The following is a 20,011-nucleotide window of genomic DNA, read 5'->3' on the forward strand; positions in this document are numbered from 1 at the left end:
AGTGGATTTTTTCAAATGCTTTTCTTTCATGTTATGTTACTGCCTGTTTACTGGTCAAAGAAGCACAAGCAACAATAAAACAGCTCACATTTGATCCCACTCTGTGTCTGCTGTGTCTTCTGATCAGCATGCAGCTGACACTGTGATCCCATGATCTCATGTGGAAGCTATGGGACTAAACATCAAAAGAAAAGGCTTTTTATTTATTCCTACACAATCTGTTCAGTACATTCGCACGAAATGTGTGTGCCATGATTGCCTTTTTAATGGAAGACAGAGCCAACTCAAACATGGATGCAGTCAGATAATTTCAAGTGGCCCAATGCAATTATGATAGCAGATGTGCAGTCTTGCAGCAGGCTTGCATCCACTGGCAAATTGGTTTGGCCAATTAACAAGGAGGTGGTTCAGCTCATTTGGAACACCCATGGCAGGGTGGAAGTTGATGTTTTTGTGAACAGAGAGACAACGTGCTGTCCAAGGTTGTTCACAGACAGGACAGAAATATTCATGTGCTTTGTGTCAGGATGCTTTGGCGCATGTCTTGCACGATTTCCACCACTATCACCTTTATGGATGATGCTGTAGCGCATCTGATGGACTATAAAAGAGTGCTGATATTCAATTCAATTCAATTTTATTTGTGTAGCGCTTTTTACGATGGACATTGTCTCAAAGCAGCTTTACAGAAATATATAAACATGTGATACAGATTTTAAGTGTGTGAATTTATCCCTATTGAGCAAGCCGGTGGCGACGGTGGCAAGGAAAAACTCCCTAAGATGATATGAGGAAGAAACCTTGAGAGGAACCAGACTCAGAAGGGAACCCATCCTCATCTGGGTCACAACGGATAATGTGAAAGTAAAGGAAAGTTCATTATGGTTTAATATGAAGTCTGATTTGTTGAACTAGTCCACTGTTCAAAGGAGACCCGAGTGCAAACGGTCATGCTGAAATTGCAGCCCCGGGGCCCTAGAAGCAACTGTAGTCCCAGCAACCACAGTGAGTGTGTCCATCTGGAATTGGAGTAGATGAGAGCTCCATCCAGAGGTAGGGCATCCGAATGGATCAGGCAGGTCCAGAGAGCAGAAAGGATCAGGATCTCTAGTATCTCCACAAAATCATGTATGGCTCAGCAGAAGGAGAGAGGGAGAGATTGTTAAGACTGTGTTTTGCGTAACAGAAAGTCTACTCAGGGTAGGTTTGAGTAAACAAATAGGTTTTAAGCCTAGACTTAAACACTGAGACTGTGTCTGAGTCCCAAACACTAATTGGAAGGCTGTTCCATAACTGTGGGGCTTTATAAGAGAAAGCTCTCCCCCCTGCTGTAGCCTTCTCTATTCGAGGTACCGTCAAATAGCCTGCACCTTTTGATCTAAGTATGTGTGGCGGATCATAGAAGACCAAAAGGTCATTTAGATACTGTGGCGCGAGACCGTTTAGTGCTTTATAAGTTAATAATAGTAATTTATAATTAATGCGTGATTTCATTGGGAGCCGATGCAGTGTTGATAAGATAGAGGTGATGTGGTCGTATCTTCTGGTTCTAGTTAGGACTCTAGCAGCTGCATTCTGGACTAACTGGAGTTTGTTTATGCTCCTACTGGAACATCCAGACAGTAAGGTATTACAATAATCTAGTCTAGAAGTGACAAAAGCATGAACTAAAATTTCTTCATCATGTAGTGACAATATATTTCTTAGCAATATTTCTGAGATGATAGAAGGCTGTCCAAGTAATATTATCTACATGAGCATCAAATGAAAGACTGGAGTCAATAATCACACCAAGGTCTTTTACTGCTGCACATGATGAAACGGAAAGACCATCCAGAGTAACCATGTAATCAGAAAGCTTACTTCTAGCTATATGTGATATAGCCCCACCCTGGCCAGATAGTCCATGGTTCTACCTGTTGTTAATGTTAGAAGTAGTGAGGTTTTCCTAATTGCCCTCTTCCTTGCCAAGTAATAATAGCAAAGTCTCCACCTCATGATTGTAACCTCACATGTGCAGCCTATAAACGGCCTGTGCTATGTCACTCTTGTCCTCAGGCCATTCTCGTCAAACCCAAGTGACCCAAGTGGTCTTCTACTCAGCTGCAGAACCACAGTTACATCCTTCCCGTTATTCCGTTATTCCCAAGTACTCAGGGTGTCTTCATTCTACCTAGCCAGGTGTAAAACTGTTTAATGGTAGAGCTGTTTGAGTCTAGGAATTGTTGAGTCTGTTGTGACCTGACCTTTCATTCTGTTCAATTCCAAAAAAGATGTATCTTTTTAGGCGCCATGTCCTTGATGACGTACCAGCTTTCTTGACCTTTCCAAATTACTTGATCTGGATGATCTGCATGACAGATCTAATGGCACTGTGTTAACCTAGCCATTGTCTTAAGTTAACCTCAACATTCCTGATACATACTGTAACTAAAAGTAAATAATTAAATAACATTTTAGTTAGCAACGCCATTTTGGTTAAATGGATAAATGAACACGCAGGAAGATTGACGTAGGACCTAGTAAAATGATCAGCAATCTCATGCATTACTGGTAACAAGAATAAAGTCTTGATTTTATGATGCGGCACTGAAACATTTCGAGGCTGCTGATTTTAAACATTAGCACAAGGAAGCAGAAGGAAAAGCGTCAATTCAACAACAACGAGGAACTCGGTGATTCTGTAATGAAGGAGCTGGTGGCTATTTGTGCTGAGGCCAAAATGCTTGAGACCAAGTAAAAACATACACAGTTTTACAGTGAACAAAATAAACAACATTCATCTTGAAGGTCTGACACTTTACATAAACCCCACACCAAGGAAGCCATGCAAAAAGTCATATCACTGTGAACAGTCCTGCAGCCATGTGAGAAGCTGGAGGTGTTATTTTGGGCCTGGGCTTTATGCACAGCAGGACTGATCATGAATAACTGTGCTCTGTAAGTCTCTGTAAGTTTATATATATATATATATATATATATATATATATATATATATATATATATATATATATATATATATATATATATATATATATATATAAAACATTTTTTAAAAGTGTGTATCAAAAGAATTAGCATCTGTAAATAAATAAATACATTTTTTTTTAAACTGCATTTTTTTGTCCTCCACATAGAAAATTTCCCACTCAGGGAAGACTTTTATTTTGAAATACCAAAACTTTTTTCGCACCAGCTACTTCCTGCTACCGCTTGATTTCACGCGCTGTATTTTGGTGGCTGTCTCGTAGCGCATTGTTTAGTGCACTATATGGGATATGAACGATTTGCTTTTTAGACTCTCAGTGCGCTACAAGTCTATTAATAAACCATTTTGTATTCAGCCATGGGTTTGCTATTATGCTATTAATGGGCAGCGAGCTTGAGTCTATCTGATTTAATAATCTGTGTGCTGCTAGTTTAATACAGAGACCTCTGCTTTGTTATTATAAACATCAGTATCTGGAGTCATAACTCAGTGCTGAGAGATTCGACACCGAGGACAAGCGATTCAGCTCTGTTTTCCAGCGGAGAAGGAACTTCTACTGTTAGTACTGAATATGAAGCGCGTGTGTAAGTGTACAGCTTGTTTTACATTTACATTGCATTTGGCAGACGCACTTATCCAGAGCGACTTACCGTTATCTCATTTATACAACTGATCAGTTGCCGTTAAGGGCCCAACAGTGACAGCTTTGCAGTGCTGGGGCTTGAGCGCCTGACCTTCTGATCAGGAACCCAGAGCCTCTAACCACTGAGCCGCCACTGCCAGTTAAAGCATCGAGTATTAACAAAAAAGAGTGCAAGCCTGTTTTTGGTGCATTTGCGAATACTGGTGCAAATACAAATAACTGTTGTACATGAAATATGCCGGTTGTAATTTCAGTTGTTTCTAGACCTACGATAATCGTACAATTTCAAGACAGTAGGAAACAGTGATTTACAGTGTTCTAAATTTCCATCCAGGGAAGGCTTGTCAGATTTCTCAATGAAATTGAATTTTACATTGCAAGCTATAGAGAGAGCATAAACACTAACATTATATACTACGAATATATATATATATATATATATATATATATATATATATATATATATATATATATATATATATATATATATATATATAATTACTTTACATTTTCTCATCTAATCTATAGTGAACTGTCTTTCTGAATAATGTCTATGGCTGCAACTAACGATTATTTTCATAATTGATTAGTTGGCTGATTATTTTTTTGATTAATCAGCTGGGGGCGGGGCAAACTTTCAGTACCATTTTTACATTTATTTAAAATAAAATCCCAAACTGAGTGTTATAAATATAAACTTCAAACTAAAACTTTACACAACTGTTTGTCCAATTATGTAAGACTGAAAAGAAACCAATACACACACACACACACACACACACACACCAGAGTATATATTATTAATTTAGGACTGTATTTTAATTCTGTGCTTTTTGTGCATCCATAAAAAAGTAATACATACATACTTATGCATAAATACTATATAATATATATATATATATATATATATATATATATATATATATATATATATATATATATATATATATGCATTAATTTTTGTGGATGCACAAGCACAGAATTAAACTACAGTCCTAAATTAATAATAAAACTCACTTTCACTGCACCTTGTTGTTTCTGTTACTGACTGCTTTTAGGCATATTGTGTTACTTTTGATCATAGTGTTTTAATTCGACATTACAAATCTTATTTGCGCCAAGATTGCTCCCATGAGGAGCAACACAGCCTCGTTACTAACAGATCACTTCCGTTAAAATAAACGACAGAAGTTACACTGCAAGCGTGCAAATAGAGCATATAATGACAATAAACATAAATTAAATTAAACCTTTTAAGCAGCTTGCACCAGTTTCCGCAACCCCCTGCACACAGTGGAGCATTTTGGATACAAACAAAAGTTTGTGCTTGTGCATCACTGTCATGCTTCAGTGCTACACAAACTCCGCTTTATAAAGTTTGATCTTCTTCAGGGTGTTTAATATAAAATGCCCCCCTGCCTTAGAGGACTTGGGTCACACACTTTCTTCCTCATTCACGTGACGATTTCGCCTCCGTCTGATGGAGACTGAGGTCATGTTGGGAATAAAAGGTGACGTTGACATAAACAGTAAACTGAAGAAAGTCATTGTCATTTACTCTGGGATACTGCTAAAGTTAGCGGTGTCACATTACGTGCATATGACATCATGCATCGTCGACTAGGAAGCAGCTTATACTTCCGGTTAGTAAAAAAAAAAAAAAAAAACGTTAGTGTTCCATTTGAGACAATATTACCTTTCTAAAATTCATACACTAGACCAGTGGTTCTCAACCTTTTGTGAGCTCTGCACCCCTAGCATATTTCGAACAATCCACAAGGACCCCCTCACTCCACACCAATTATAGGCAGTGGTGGATTAGCGGTTAAGGCTCTGGGTTACTGATCGGAAGGTCAGGGGTTCAAGTATTGCCAAGCTGCCACTGTTGGGCCCTTGAGCAAGGCCCTTAACCCTCTCTGCTCCAGGGGTGCTGTATCATGGCTGACCCTGTGCTCTGACCCCAGCTTCCTGACAGACTGGGGTATGCGAAGAAAAGAATTTCACTGTGCTCTACTGTATATGTGGCCAATAAAGACTCATTATATATTTAACAACATTGCTTTATTTTATTAATATTTAACATTAATAATATTAATATTATTAAACATCTCAATTAAATATGTTTTGATACATTTAACAAAGCAAAAAAATATATTATTTAAACATTAGAAGTTTCCCATGGACCCCTTGCAATTACAACACTGACCACTAGGAGTCCCTGGAGCCCCGATTTAGAAACACTGCACTATGGTGTATACTGTATAGTACACAGTACATAGTGTAAGTGCATAGTACGTCATTTGGGACACAACTTTAGTATTTACTCTCCGAAGCGTGTTTTTGGAACAGAAGTAACTTAATGAGTAAATGTATGGCGCGTAGATCAACTAATCGATAATGAGATTCGTAGACAATGATTTTCATAATCGATTCTAGTCGATTTTATTGATTAGTTGTTGCAGCTCTAATAATGTCAGATTTGTAAATATGTACAGTGCTGTGAAAAAGTATTATTTTTTCTTTGTTTGTGTATATCTTATACTACATAGTTTTAGATCTTCAAACGAAATACAACATAAAACAAAGGCAACCTGAGTTAAACAATACTGTTTTTTTATTTAATTTTTTTAAATTAAAACAAAAAAAAGTTATCCAACACTTATCACCCATGTGAAAAACTAATTGCCCCCTTAAAATTTAAAATCTGGTTGTACCACCTTTAGCAGCAGTAACTACAATCAGACGCTTCCAATAACTGGAGATCAGTCTTTCACAGCACTGTGGTGGAATTTTGGCCCACTTTTCTTTACAGAACTGCTTTAGTTCAGCCACACTGGAGGGTTTTCGAGCATGAACTGCTCCTTTAAGGTCCTGTCACAGCATCTCAATTGGTTCAAGTCAGGACTTTGACTAGGCCACTTCCAAACTTAAATTTCGCTTTTTTTTAACCATTCAGAGGTTGTATACTCCTGTACTTTTAGTTCATTGTCTTGCTGCATACCAAACCCTTCCGATAACTGGAGATCAGTCTTTCACAGTGTTGCAGGGGAATTTTGGCCCACTCTCCTTTACAGAACTGCTTTAGTTTAGTTTAGTTTATTGATTTATAAAGCACATTTAAAACAACAGATGTTGAAACCAAAGTGCTGTACAAGAAATATATAACAGAATTAAAAACACATTAAAAGAGTAAACAAAAACCAAAAAAGGTCCAATGAAAAATTTACAGCCTCAGTTAAAACATAAAGAATACAAATAAGTCTTCAAAGTGGATTTAAACACAGAAACAGAAGGGGAAGATCTGATGTGGAGAGGAAGACTATTCCAAAGCCTAGGAGCATCCACTGAGAAAGCCCGGTCACCTTTAGGTTTAAGACGTGAATGAGGAACTGAGAGCAGTAATTGACTGGATGATCGAAGGTGTCTTGAAGCAGTGTATGGGCTGAGAAGATCACAAATATACTGTGGAGCAAGTCTATGCAAACCTTTAAAAGCATAAAGCAAAATTTTTAAATCAACACGGAACTTGACCGGTAACCAGTGAAGAGAAGCGAGCACACGTGTAATGTGCTCACGTTTTTTAGTGCCAGTCTGGCTGCCGCATTAGTGCCAATCTGGCTGCCGCATTTTGTACCAACTGCAAGTGATCAGCCGTTGTTCTGGGCAAACCCCGATAGAGCGAATAACAATAGTCCAACCTAGATGTTATAAACGCATGAATAACAGTTTCGAGGTACTTCTTGGAGAGCATCATCTTGATTTTATCAATAGATCTTAACTGAAAGTGCCTTTCTCATGTGATTCAAATCTGGCTGTCCATTTCCCAACACAAACACTGGCTTTTCCAATCTATATAAGAAAAAGGTTTGAGAACGTCTCAACGAGAAATAATGTTTCAGTTTTGGGAGGACAGAAACCCTATCCAATACCAGGGTTTGAGATGGTGATTTGACAATTATGAATCAGTTCTCTTTCTGGTATATTCTCTCACTTTTTGAGATTACCCCTCACTGAATCTGGCCTACCTAGAGAAATTTTGAACACCGCAAAACCAATGAGCTTCAGCCTCAGACATTCTGTAAAAGGGGCATGGAGTATCTATACACAAAAGCTTCAGAGTCTTGAAGATTACAATCTCCGGTCTGCTGCTTTCTTTCAGTAGCGCAAACTTTTGAACACTGTGAAAAAGTAAAAAAATTTTTTACTTTTTTGGAGCATTGAACAGAAAATTGTTCACAGAATTCTCTCATTAAAGGTTATTAAAAAGTTTTGTTTGAAGCAGTGCTGAGTAAATGAGATAATCTCTATGTCTGTAACTGGTCATCTGCCGTTTCTGTTAAGGTATGCAGTTCTTGGCCAGTTCATTGAATAAAAGTGCCAGACTCTCTAGTGACAGACTTTAATCTGGCCCAAACATCTTTTCTTCCAGCCTGAGAAGTTGTGGAGTTTTGCAAACTCTAAGTCTAATGGTAATAACATCTGTGAGGGGTGTGTTTTCAAAAAGGTCAAACCCCCCAAAAAATCCAAGATGCGGCAGGAGTAAAATGTGAATACACAGAAAGCTAAATAGAAAGATAGGGATGTGGTAAAAGATGGTTTATTTACTTGCTACCTTAATTGCTCTAGTTGGTCCAGTAGGGGTGTAGGACCTTTGTCAAAGATCCAACCTTTAGAAAGCTTTTCTGATATTATCAGTTAAAGGTCCTACAATAATATCTTTGGTATTTGGTTGTTATTATTGCTGGGTATTTATGAAACACATGTGACGTGATAATCTAAAAACCATGGCGATATGTGCTTGATACATTTTTGTACAGTGCCTTTCTCTGCCTCTCCAGCTCATAGCCTAGGACCTACCACTAGTCATGGATCTTCATAAGCAACCCAGCCAGTGAATATTAATGGCATAGCTGACAGGCCTAAGTTAGTTAATGGTATGTCAAGCAAAGGGAGAAAAATGGTGTGTGCCAATACGAGCTGATGTTTTCTTTGAAGGCAGTGTTGCTGTGCCAAACCTAAGCAGGAATATGCTGATTCATTTCTTAATGTAATTAAACAGCAAGCTGATTTTGGTGTGAACTGTCCTGCATTCTGTCCTGAGAGAAATGTGCTGTCCAGCGAGTAAAAGGAGTTGTGAGAACAGTTGAAGGATCACATATGCACCAAAATAATAGTGGATAATTTTTTTTTTTATAACTTTGGGGGAACAAATGAAGGTTCATGCTTTTTAATAACAAATGATTGTTTAATTTATAGTGGAATCTCAGTGATGAAGTAATACTTGCATAACTAATCATGTAAGAACCATTTGTGACACTCAGAATGGAAACTTTTGGGGAAATATGAGATGTACTGTTTTTGGTGAGAATTATTTGCTGCAGTACAAGCAGGAACATGATTGCATTCCTTCCTAATTAGGCAGGTAGCTCTCTATGGCCTACACACCAAACATGCTTAACAATGCATTGGCACACACAAAGGGTCCATTATTTTTCTTTTTTTTTCCCTTGCTGCTAGCAACACTTAAATTGATAATTATTTAGAAGAGTATAACTTGTATGGTTAATGAAAAACTTGGTGTGTTTGTTATTAATTATGTGTAATAGACATTCTCTTAAGACATTTAAACATGTAAGGTTTATCTTGTATTTATTAGGGTTACATGGCAACAGATTTCTTTGGCTTTAGATGACATCAACTGAGCAAATATACAAATGCATGCTGATTCCAGGAGAAGGTAACGGAAATAACCTTCATGACCAATCCATCAAATGCCAGAATAGTTTATGATTTAATTAGATTAATATAATTTTATTACATGTACAAGTGCATAGACATTTGGAAAGGCTATGCTTGGTCAAGTAATGTCTTTTTTTCTTTTCTTTTCTTTTTTTGGACTGAAAAATGTATTGATTTTTTTTGCTGGATGCTAAAATCATATACAGTACAGTGCAAAAGTCTTAGCAGGCACATAGAAAGAAATGTTGTAAAGCCGAAATGCCTTCAAAAGTAATGCAAGTTAAATGTTTCTACATACGAAATGTGTACTATAAAGAGCAGAAGACTAATAAACTAAACAAAGTCAATATTTTGTGAGGTAACCCTTGGCTTTTTAAAAATACATCAGTAGTCTCAGGTACAATTTGTGCAGTTTTATAGGGAAATTAAGTTTTACTGAGCATCTTGGAGAACCTGCCACAGTTCTTCTGGAGACTTCTATTCTATTATGTAATATGTTACTTTCTCTGACATACAAATGTTTTTCTGTAACAATTGCCTTTTTTTGTTGTTGAAAAGTTAATGTTTGGAAATCTAAAATGTTTTTATACTGACATAATAACCAGGGGTCATAAAATAAGCATCTATAACATAAATTGTCTTTAAAGAATTTGAGTGCCTTTTGCACACTACTTTATGTTGTAAGCAAGCTATTTTTGCAGGTATAATTTATAGCAGGGGTGTCCAATCTTATCCCGAAAGGGCCGGTGTGGGTGCAGGTTTTCATTCCAAGCAAGCAGAAGCCACACCTGAGTCTATTGAAAACCAAGATCAACTGAATAAACAGGTGGAGTCAGGTGTGGTTCTGCTTGGTTGGAATGAAAACCTGCACCACACCGGCCCTTTCCGGATAAGATTGGACACCTCTGCTTTAAATATACAGTATTTCTGAGCATCTTGCTTGGTTTAGGGTTATTTATGTGCCTGTAAATAGACATGCAAATAACTATACATGTATTGAATTTGTTTTTTTGCTTTAATAGGTTCAGAAGTCTAGCTTTAGAGCTAGGTTCCCCCTGAACTATTTGCTTTTTATGAAGAGAATGTCTCCCAAGACTGGTAGAAGCAAATCCAAAGCCCAGGCCAGGCCTCTAAGAAGACTTTCTGTAGCAAACAAAGATGATAAGAAGGGCAATGCAAAACTGCAGAAAGGGCCTTCTATTACTTCATTTTTCAAGAACACACCACCTTCAAAACTGGCTTGCCCGCTTTGTGGCAAATTTGTACCTCGTTTCAAAATCAATGAACACCTCGACTCTCAGTGTCGAGACTTTCTTGAGGAAAATGACATACAGGCAACAGCAGCCTGTGACAATGAACAAGCGAAAACATCCTGGCCTTTTTCCAATAATGCCCCTCAGAGTCCAGATGAGGAAAAAAACGCAAGCATACACGACAATAATCAGGATGCAAAAACAAGCCCATATTTTAACAAGAGTGGCACGACAAGACAAGAGTCACCTAAGAAATGTTCCCATGCTGGAGAGGTGAAGATAGTCAGTCTTGGGCGTTTGTCTTCTAAACTCTCCAAAAAAGTGCTGTTTTTTTCAGAGGACTCCAAAATTCACAGCACCCAAGTGTCTATCAAAGAAGAGCCCATCTTAAGTGAGCCAAGTAGTTCACAAAAAGAAAACTTTGATGAGAATGTATGTGTTAAATCGGAACACCTAGTGATGGATTCAACATTAACTTCTCAGGTACCAACTGAAAATCTGCATTGTGTTGAAAAAATTGAACAGGCCACACCAAAAGAAAACTCACTGGGTCCTGAAGCTTCTCAAACAGCAGAAACCACTGCTTCATTGAGATTAATGAAGAGGAAGAAAGAAGAGTCTCCTGGTGCATGTATAGCCCCAAACATGCAGAAGAAAACACGATATTCCTTGAAAAGAACTGCCAAATCTGGCAGCGCTAATCCATTACCAGAGGTTGAAGTCGGCAATTCCAAATGCAAGGATGTAGAAAGGAACCAGATTATGGCACTGGATAGAGGTAGTGATCATCCACAGGATGGTAGTACCTCCTCTGTGGAACATAGTTCACCCAGACTGCCATACTATCTCCAGAACTTCCTGACTATTCTGGGAACAGTGCTGGAGAATAAGGATGACAGAGTGCTCTTCAGCGAGGAGGAACTCTCATCTATCCAGAGGTTCAAGCAGCTGTCAGGTAGAGAATATACTTCAGAACATAACTAGTAAAGCATCTACATTCTATGGAAAAGTCTGAAATGTAGTCAAATGCATGGTATATGCAGGTTATATGGGCTATATATCACTGAATTGTCTGAATAAATACTAACACTCCAGTCTTTGTATCCTAGTGCCTGGACAGATGCTATATGTGCGTCTGTTTCAGAGGAAGTTGAAATGGCTGCAAGTGAGCAAACTAGATTATGCTGAAATTAGTTCAGACCTCAGTCCTGTTGTGCAAGAACTTGTCTCCAGTAGATTCCTCCAGACAGGTTGGTGTGCAAGAGTTTGATTTAAAAAAAATTTTAGCTCTCAAAAGCTTGCGCTTCAGTGTTTACAGCCCGATGATTTTAACTCCTTATAACAATTTCTGCTTTAGAGTCTGAACTCACCGAGATCCAAGATGTATTGGATCTTCTACCTGCTCCGGAGCTCCGAAGTCTGGCCAAGACGTTCCATCTAGGAGGTCCAGGGAACAGTAGCCAGAAACAGCAGCTGGTGGAAGGGCTTCTCCTTTTGTCCAAACAGCGCTCTCTCTTTTCTCTTGCCCCTGGCCAAAGCAACACTGGTGCAATCATTCTCAAAAGGTTTGATCTTAGAGGTGAAATCCATGGGCAGTGTTACCAAATTCATAATTTATACCAATTTGGTGTCATATCAAATTTCGAAATCACTTTGAGCATGAATGTTTTTTAGTTTACGTAAAGTATGTGGACACTGACAAATCACACCCATATGTGTTATATAATAACCCCCACTCTTCTGGAGAGGTCTTGCCCTAGATTTTGCAGCATGATTATAGGGATCTGTGCCCATTCAGCCACAAGAGCGTAAGTGAAGTGGGGCACTGATTTTGGGCGAGAAGACCTAGCATGCAGTCAGTGTTCCAATTCATCTCCAACGTGATCAATGTTCTGCTAAAGTTCTCAATGTTCTTCTCAAGTTTTTCCATATAAACCTCACTTTGTGCATAGGGAATGGTCATGCTGGAGCAGGTTTGGGCTAGGCCTCTTTGTTCCAGTTAAGGGAAATCTTAATGCTACAGCATACAAAAACATACTAAACAATTCTGTGCTTCCAATTTCATGGTGACAGTTTGAGGAAGTTCCACATATGGGTGATAGTGAGATGGTCACGTACATTGAGCCATATAATTTACTTTCCCCTCTCCTGCAGGGCGAAACAGCTAGCAGGCTCCTGTGTGTTTCTTTGTCGGGATCCTCGCGCCATGTTCTCTCGCGTCTTTCTACTCTTCTCTCTTACTGACACTCTGGAGGAGGAGGAATTGGCATCAGGTGGTCAAGGCCAACTTTACACTATTCTGCTGGTCAACTCTGGACGTCTGGCTTTCCCTGTCTACACAGTTCAGAGGTCTGCTCAAGTGTTTAGGGACAGGGAAGACTTAATCAGGTACAAATATTTTTATTTTTCTTCTTCCTTTTCTATTTAGAATCTTCTAGCTGGGTGTGTTTTGAAGGAAATGAGGAAATGGAAAAAGGTTAAAATGGGCAGAGTATTAAATGACCTTGTTCTGAACAGATACGAAGTTGCCATGCGAACCCTTCAGGAGGTGATTACAGCAATGCAGGCTGGCTGCTGGGAGGATGCTCTAGTCCTCTACGCTTCTGCGAAATCAAACTGGCAAAACTTGACACAAACATATGACTTAAGGTTTGGGATATGAAATTGACTTCTGCTCCCAGACGTGTTTTATTTTTATTTTTTTTAGCTTAATGGAGGAGGTTCATGAGCCTGTATTTGTGTGTAGTTGGCAGGAGCAGTTACCAGTGTTTCTTCGGTGCTTTACAGTAGGCTGGGCATATACACGTATATTGTCTCGAGGAGTTGAGATACTACAGAGGCTGCGTCGTTATAAGGTACACATGTGTACATGGCATAGAAAGCTGTAATAAAAGAAATCTGAGACATGTAGTGCTTCATCTGTCTGTGCTGAGAGTGCTGACACTGCTTCACTGTTCCTAATATTAAATAATATGTCACAATATTTATTTTGCGGTGCTTTGCTAATGCAGAAATGGATTAGCAATTGGGGGATGCTAGTTACAGTGAGTAATGGAATTATATGATTGAGTGGCATATTTGCCAAACTTCCTGTACATATATTTCTCCTTTGTTCCTGCAGGATGCAGTGGACGAGCTGCGGTCTCTTCTGACTCAGTCTGTGTTCTGTCCAGACAGCAGAGGGCGCTGGTGGGACAGACTAGCGCTCAATCTCCAGCAGCACCTAAAATGCCATGAGCAGGTAACATGATCCAGATTGTCTAGGTGAAAACACTTCCAGATGAGCATGTTTTAAGAACTGTGATCTTTGAGGGACTTCGTCAGTTTGGTTGTTAGCATAGGTGTGGGGTCACCAAACATGTCCCATTGGTTTATTTAAATTACATTATCCTATACATTCTCAAATCATTTAAACCGTTTTGAAACAGAGATATTATTCGTTAGTTTGTGTAAAACATCATGGGAATCAGTAATAATTACAAATGACCCTAGTAATGAAGCTCTACGTAATGACTTGCTGTGATCCCCAGTGTAGCCATTGTGTTCCAGCACAAGTATGAAGTTCGTAACTGTCATGGTGGTTTCTACATTAAAGGCTATCTACGCCATCAGGGATGGATTGAATGATCCACTGGTCCGGACAGGTCACCGTTTGTCACTGCACCAGAGAGCCACCAGAATGAAGGAGTCAGCGAGTTTTAAGAAGTACCGCCTGCTGCTCCGAGACCTTCCTTCTATCCATGTGCATAGTGTTGCTCATGTAAGAATACCCTTTATTTTAGTAAGAAGCTTTATGGACAGAAGCTAAGGTAAAAGTAGATAAGTGCTATGTGGATAAGATTTTGAAAGCATATTACTACTCACACTCACCATATTCCCACTTCACTGGTTCTTTTTTATAGTGTAATTTATAACTCTATATAGAGTTTTTAAAACTCTGAACGACATTTCAGAATGAGCTGGAATATTGAAAATCTGCATAGACTGTTTTCGTGTTGCTTAATAGGTTACAATTCGAGGCCAACTTTTTCCACACGAGGGCGGTATGGGCAAATCCGTGTTCCTCAGGCCTGCTGCTGGGCATGAAGGCTCTGGAGAAGGAGGTGATGCCATGGTCTTATGTTCTGTAGAGGAGCTGGCTTTGGCACACTACAGAGAACTTGGCTTCGATCAAGGTTTTTAAACATGCATTTTCTTGCTAAGGCAATAAAGCCTGAATTCTACATGAAGGTAATCTCTGTTGAATTTCAAAGTTGAATATGTAGAATTGTGTTGCTGATGGATCCTTTGCAGGCATTCATGGTGAAGGCTCTACATTCTCCACTTTGTTTGGCCTTCTGATGTGGGACATTGTCTTCATGAATGTCTTGGATGTCTTCAGAACATCCTATCAGGTATTAAATTAAAAAAAAAGTTCTACACGTATATTGCACTATACAGTTGCAATCAAAAGTATTCATCCCCCATTGCAAATCAGGTTTATTGTCAAAATTTATAGACTTTGCCCCTAGCCAGTTCAAGCACACCTGGTGCAACTAATGAAGCCCTTTATTTATGATTAGTTGCATTAGGTGTGCTTGAGACAACACCTGTTTTGCATATTTGTGCTGTTGTGAGGGATTCTATTAAGGGGGTTGAACAACTCTGAAACTGGAGAAGTCATTATAAGTTGCATTGTCAGTTGAATTTGGGGAAACCACCTGAAGCATTCGTTGTGTTGAACTGTTTCAATTACATTTGTTTGATTTGTTCACTGCAAACAGCTGAAAGTCTGTAAATTTTGACAATAAACCTGATTTGAAATGGGGGCTCAATAATTGTATGTACTGTATATGCATATTATATAAAGGTTGTGAAAAGAAGCAATTTGATTGCACAGTTGAGTAAAGAACTTTGCCTGGTTTCTCAGATGACTTTATATGCTCTGCTGGAATTTGTCCAACCTCTACATTATTACAAAAGTATAATATAGTCATTCCGTGGATACATTTGCAGACATGTCCTCTGGACTTGTACACTGACTGTTTCTATAAGAATCGAAAGGAGGCTATCGAGGCACGGGCTGAACTGTTGTCCGAGGCTTCCACAGAAACACTGCAGGCGCTGCTGGCTGAAGTCTGGAATTCACAGGAGGGAAGAGTTTGTTCACTTGTTAACTGGGAGCGATTCTCTTGTCTTCAGCAAGCCCAGGTAACTTTAGTTCTTGTTCTTTTGCTTGCTTATGGTTAGAAGGACTAAAACTGATAAAGCGCCTCGCATGAGTCGAAAAACACCTTTTAATATTCTACCAATTTTATAGGAAGAGGTTGCATTAGGTCATCTTGTAACTTGGTGAAAACTACATTCTAACATGCCTTGTAATGATTATACTGTAAGTTCCAAAACTGTGTAAGCTCTCTTCAGCTAAATGGATGTGGCTGATGCTTGTTGTTATAAAGGAATGAAATCTAATGAATATCAGTGGTTAAGTGTATTTTATGTGCTGTTGCAGAGCTTAGTAGCATGTCTGGGAGGACAATTTTTAAGTGGAGTAGTCCTTAGAATGTCAAAGGACTACAGGCACAGCAGAGGAGGACTTCCTGACCTGGTTGTGTGGAACACCTCAAATAGCAGCTATAAGGTGAGCTCTGAAGGCAGGAATTTTGGGAATTTAATTGAGACCTACACATCTTTTTGAACTGCTGCTTAGGCTATGTTGGAAAACGCTGTCTGGTCCATTCTGCATGCATGAGCTTGTAGATGCCCATGATTGGGTAGTATTATTCTGATTGACAGGGGAGGGAGTAATACCATCCAGAGTGCTCTCCCATTCACAGAGGGCAAAAAATCGCCATGTTTGTTCTCTTAACTCCGAACTATGGAAGGCTGTGGCCACAGAGAGCTGTCTTGTAATGGATAATCCATATCTAGGGGAGTGTTACACTATTTTAATGCAAAACATTGAGGCAAAGAACCACCTGACTTGAATTGGATGGTGGTCACCTCTGCAGAGTGCATTAAAATCGTGTAAAGCACACCTAGCTGTGGATTATCCTGCTTTCACCATGGTCACTTGCCAGCATTGACAAGTTAAAGCTGTCATTGATGTTTACAGTGCAGAATTTGAAACAAAATGTAAAAATAACGATTCATTTTCATTAGTTATTTTATACACGGGTCGTTGGATCTAGAATTCTGCCCAGTCTAAATCATACACAGAGATAAAGTTGTGCGATAAGATTACATTTATTTAAATTAATTATTGTAAATAGTTATTAGAGAGAGAGAGAGTGCGTGTGTGAATTACCCGTGTTTGTGTCGCATCTCTGCTAATAATGAAGCTAAGGGTTTAACTGTATGTTACTATGGTTACAGTTGTTTATAGGCAGCTCATTCATTTAGAACAGTGATTAAACTAACCTGAACTACTGGTGGTATATATGGTTTTAATGCACACCTTCTAGCCAATCAGAATTGAGTATTTCTACAGGCCATGGAATAATTCATTTTAACTTATAGGAATCTTTTCGTGGATATATAGTTTTTCTTTCTTTATTTTTTATTTTATTTTTTTTAAACACTTTGTAAAATAAAGGTAAATTTATAGATCCAGAAAACATAGGGGATGCAATGTGAACACAGGTAAATCCACTGTCTTGCTTTAGCAGTTCATTGATACGAGGTCTTATCTTTTAGCTGGTGGAGGTGAAGGGCCCTAATGACCGTTTGTCCCAGAAACAACAGATCTGGCTGGATGAGCTGCAGAAGCTGGGCGCTGATGTTGAAGTGTGTCACGTCACTGCTATTGGAGCTCGTGGAGCGCGATTGGAGTAGAGACTAAAATTGCCTTCACACATACTACTGCACTAATAGATAAAACATTTCACTCATTCTGGTAAATTCTCTCTGAAGACTGTTGAGATGGTCCTTGTGTGAATATGTGCTGATTTAATGCAACAGTACTTCTGATACTTGTTCTCTGCTAAAACTGTGACACTACTACATGTATGAAGTATAATAGACAGTATGACGAGATGATTGTCTGAATTCCTGTGGCTGCTGGTTTAGCTGTTCCTTTCATTGTCTTATTTTTTGTAATAATTTCACTTGTGGTTGTATTTCAAACCTGAAATTCTGTGAGGAAAATACTGCAATAAAAAATGTAATAAAACTAAGTTTGGAAGAGGATCCTGACTCAAATTACTGTCAAATGTTTTTGTAAGAAGAAAAATAATTTTAGGATATGTCCATTTTAGTATAGTTTCTGAAATGTGTGGCATTTGTGAAAACATACTACTGTTGGCATTTTCAATGTGTAATATTATTATTATTATTATTATTATTATTATTATTATTATTATTTCCCCAAGTTAAAGATCATAATTTTTCAATCACGTAACTGATTACTCTGATAAAATATTGGGCAAAGTCACAGGTATTGCCTGTTCCACATCCTTAGAGTGCATCGGCTTTCTATACTGCACAGATCATTCAGGCCTGTAACATAGCTTTTGATGAAGTGATTGCTAATGCTGATTTAGTACTCCCACACAATTAAAAGAATTAATTAACCCTAAACTTCAGACACAGCTACTACAGCTCTGACAAAAATATAGATGATGGTGATTTTCTTGAGTGCATTTTGTTCCTTTTAATAAATCATTGCCATGTTGCAGCGGGTAGAGCCTCACAGCTGCAGGATCCCTGGTTTGATCAAGTGTTTGGCTTACTGTCTGTATGGAGTTTTTCATGATCTCCTTGTGTCTGTGTAGGTTTCATCCCACCTCCCAAAACATGCTTGTAGGTGGGCTGGCTTCACTTTACACCGTTTCCCCTTTTCATACACACACAAACACAAACAAGCTTGCCATCAGGAGCAACTTGGGGTTCGGTATCCTGCCCAAGGACACTTTGGCATATGGAGGGGCCAGGGATCAAATCGCCAACCCCACGATTAGCAGACAAACCACTCTATCACCTGGGCCACAGCCGCCCCACTCTGTGCTCTTTACTTTTCAATGAAAATCCAGTTATAAAGTGAAATAAGACGTAATAGTTATTTTAAAAGGTCAGTATTTTTTCAAATATATCAATATCATATCAATAAATGCATTGTCCAGAGTTAACTTTTTGTTAAGACCAGATTGGTGTACAAACCGTAAAACAGGCCAGTGGATTTTCTGAGCTGGATCACATCTCGGATCTCTGACATCATGCTGCATTTCTGATGAAGGAGCTGGAACTGATAACTGGGCTCATGATGACTTTAAGATGTTTGTTTCCATTTCCAGTTCGTTTCTTGACACAGCAGTAAATCCAACTTTTCTATACAATAGTTTCCTAGGTTCCTCATAAACTCAGAAAGCTCCACTGGATTAGGAAGAAGTTTCTGTTATGACTGCACATACTGTGATAGTTCTCTGTTTTCGTCTACTGTAGGTTCAGGTGGCAATGTGAGCAATGAGATTCTTCACTCTCTTTATCTCTTCGTATCAACATATACTGTACATACTCAGGGCAGTAGGGCTCTTATCAAGCTCCATCATGCTTTGGTATGCAAGCAATTGGTTAGCTATGTAGTACTGAAGTACATGTAATGAGCAGGTGCTTTCAGCTGAATAAAATACAAGTGTGTATATACATAAGTAATAGTGAGGAAAGACAAACCCATACAAACTGATATATTGCTTCTTTATTAGCCTAAATTACTTTCAAAAAGTCATAAACTCGCTTCATACAGATAGCATTTATCCTTCACACAATGTTAATAGTCGCTACTAGATATTTATGAAGATTATCCTTCTGATGAATGACTGCTCTTTGTTCGGAGGGACAAAGAGATATTTGAAATTGGCCTCCTATCATTTAAAAAAAAAAAAATGGAGGCGGGGGGAGGGGTAGTGTCTTGACGTTTAAGGCTCTGGTTTACTGATGGGAAGGTTGGGGGTTCAGGGCTCAGCATTGCCAGGCTGCCACTGAGCAAGGTCCTTAACCCTCTCTGCTCCAGGGGCCCTGTATCATGATTGACCTTGCGCTCTGACCCCAACTTCTTAACATGGTAGGATCCATCCATCCATCCATCCATCCATCTTCTACCGCTTACTTCCGCTTACCCCGGACCCTGGAGGTGTGAGGCGAACGTGCTAACCACTAACCACCGTGCGCCCACATGGTAGGATATGCGAAGAAAAATAATTTCACTGTGCTGTAATGCATATGTGAGATAAATAAATAAAGACTCATTATCATTAAACAGAAAGCTTTTGTGATATATGTAATTCTTCAAAACAAGATTTTGCAAATCTTTTCTGTATGAATGTTCATAAAGACTCCATAGGCTCATACAGGCTGTACCAGTATGATATTATTGTGCTTAACCCCCCCCCAATACACACATAAATAAAAAAG

The 20,011-nt window shown here is 38.8% G+C and overlaps 1 protein-coding gene across 2 annotated transcripts; it reads left to right on the top strand.

The window, feature by feature from the left end:
- Positions 1-3,198: 3,198 nt before the first annotated feature.
- On the top strand, positions 3,199-17,778 carry fan1 (FANCD2 and FANCI associated nuclease 1). 2 transcript variants are annotated; one of them, XM_017466708.3, is made up of 15 exons: positions 3,199-3,573; positions 9,289-9,369; positions 10,394-11,579; positions 11,734-11,874; positions 11,982-12,189; positions 12,779-13,012; positions 13,142-13,273; positions 13,371-13,479; positions 13,746-13,865; positions 14,220-14,384; positions 14,631-14,799; positions 14,918-15,018; positions 15,620-15,814; positions 16,116-16,244; positions 17,300-17,778. In XM_017466708.3, exons 3-15 carry the CDS (start codon positions 10,445-10,447, stop codon positions 17,435-17,437), a joined length of 2,976 nt encoding a protein of 991 aa, XP_017322197.1. In that variant the 5' UTR covers positions 3,199-3,573; positions 9,289-9,369; positions 10,394-10,444; the 3' UTR covers positions 17,438-17,778. The 2 variants fall into 2 exon arrangements, with proteins under 2 accessions (XP_017322197.1, XP_017322198.1); XM_017466709.3 differs by lacking the exon at positions 9,289-9,369.
- The last annotated feature ends 2,233 nt before the right edge of the window (positions 17,779-20,011 follow it).

The sequence above is a fragment of the Ictalurus punctatus genome, chromosome 4 (genome assembly GCF_001660625.3).
Source record: "Ictalurus punctatus breed USDA103 chromosome 4, Coco_2.0, whole genome shotgun sequence".
Classification (NCBI taxonomy): domain Eukaryota; kingdom Metazoa; phylum Chordata; class Actinopteri; order Siluriformes; family Ictaluridae; genus Ictalurus; species Ictalurus punctatus.

What these genes read in the sequence shown, in the direction of transcription:
- fan1 (XM_017466708.3), top strand. Translation starts at nt 10,445, where the DNA reads ATGAAGAGAATGTCTCCCAAGACTGGTAGAAGCAAATCCAAAGCCCAG. An exon ending in GGTGCAATCATTCTCAAAAG is followed by an intron (nt 12,190 to 12,778) that starts GTTTGATCTTAG and finishes CCTCTCCTGCAG; the next exon opens with GGCGAAACAGCTAGCAGGCT. An exon ending in CCTCAAATAGCAGCTATAAG is followed by an intron (nt 16,245 to 17,299) that starts GTGAGCTCTGAA and finishes CTTATCTTTTAG; the next exon opens with CTGGTGGAGGTGAAGGGCCC.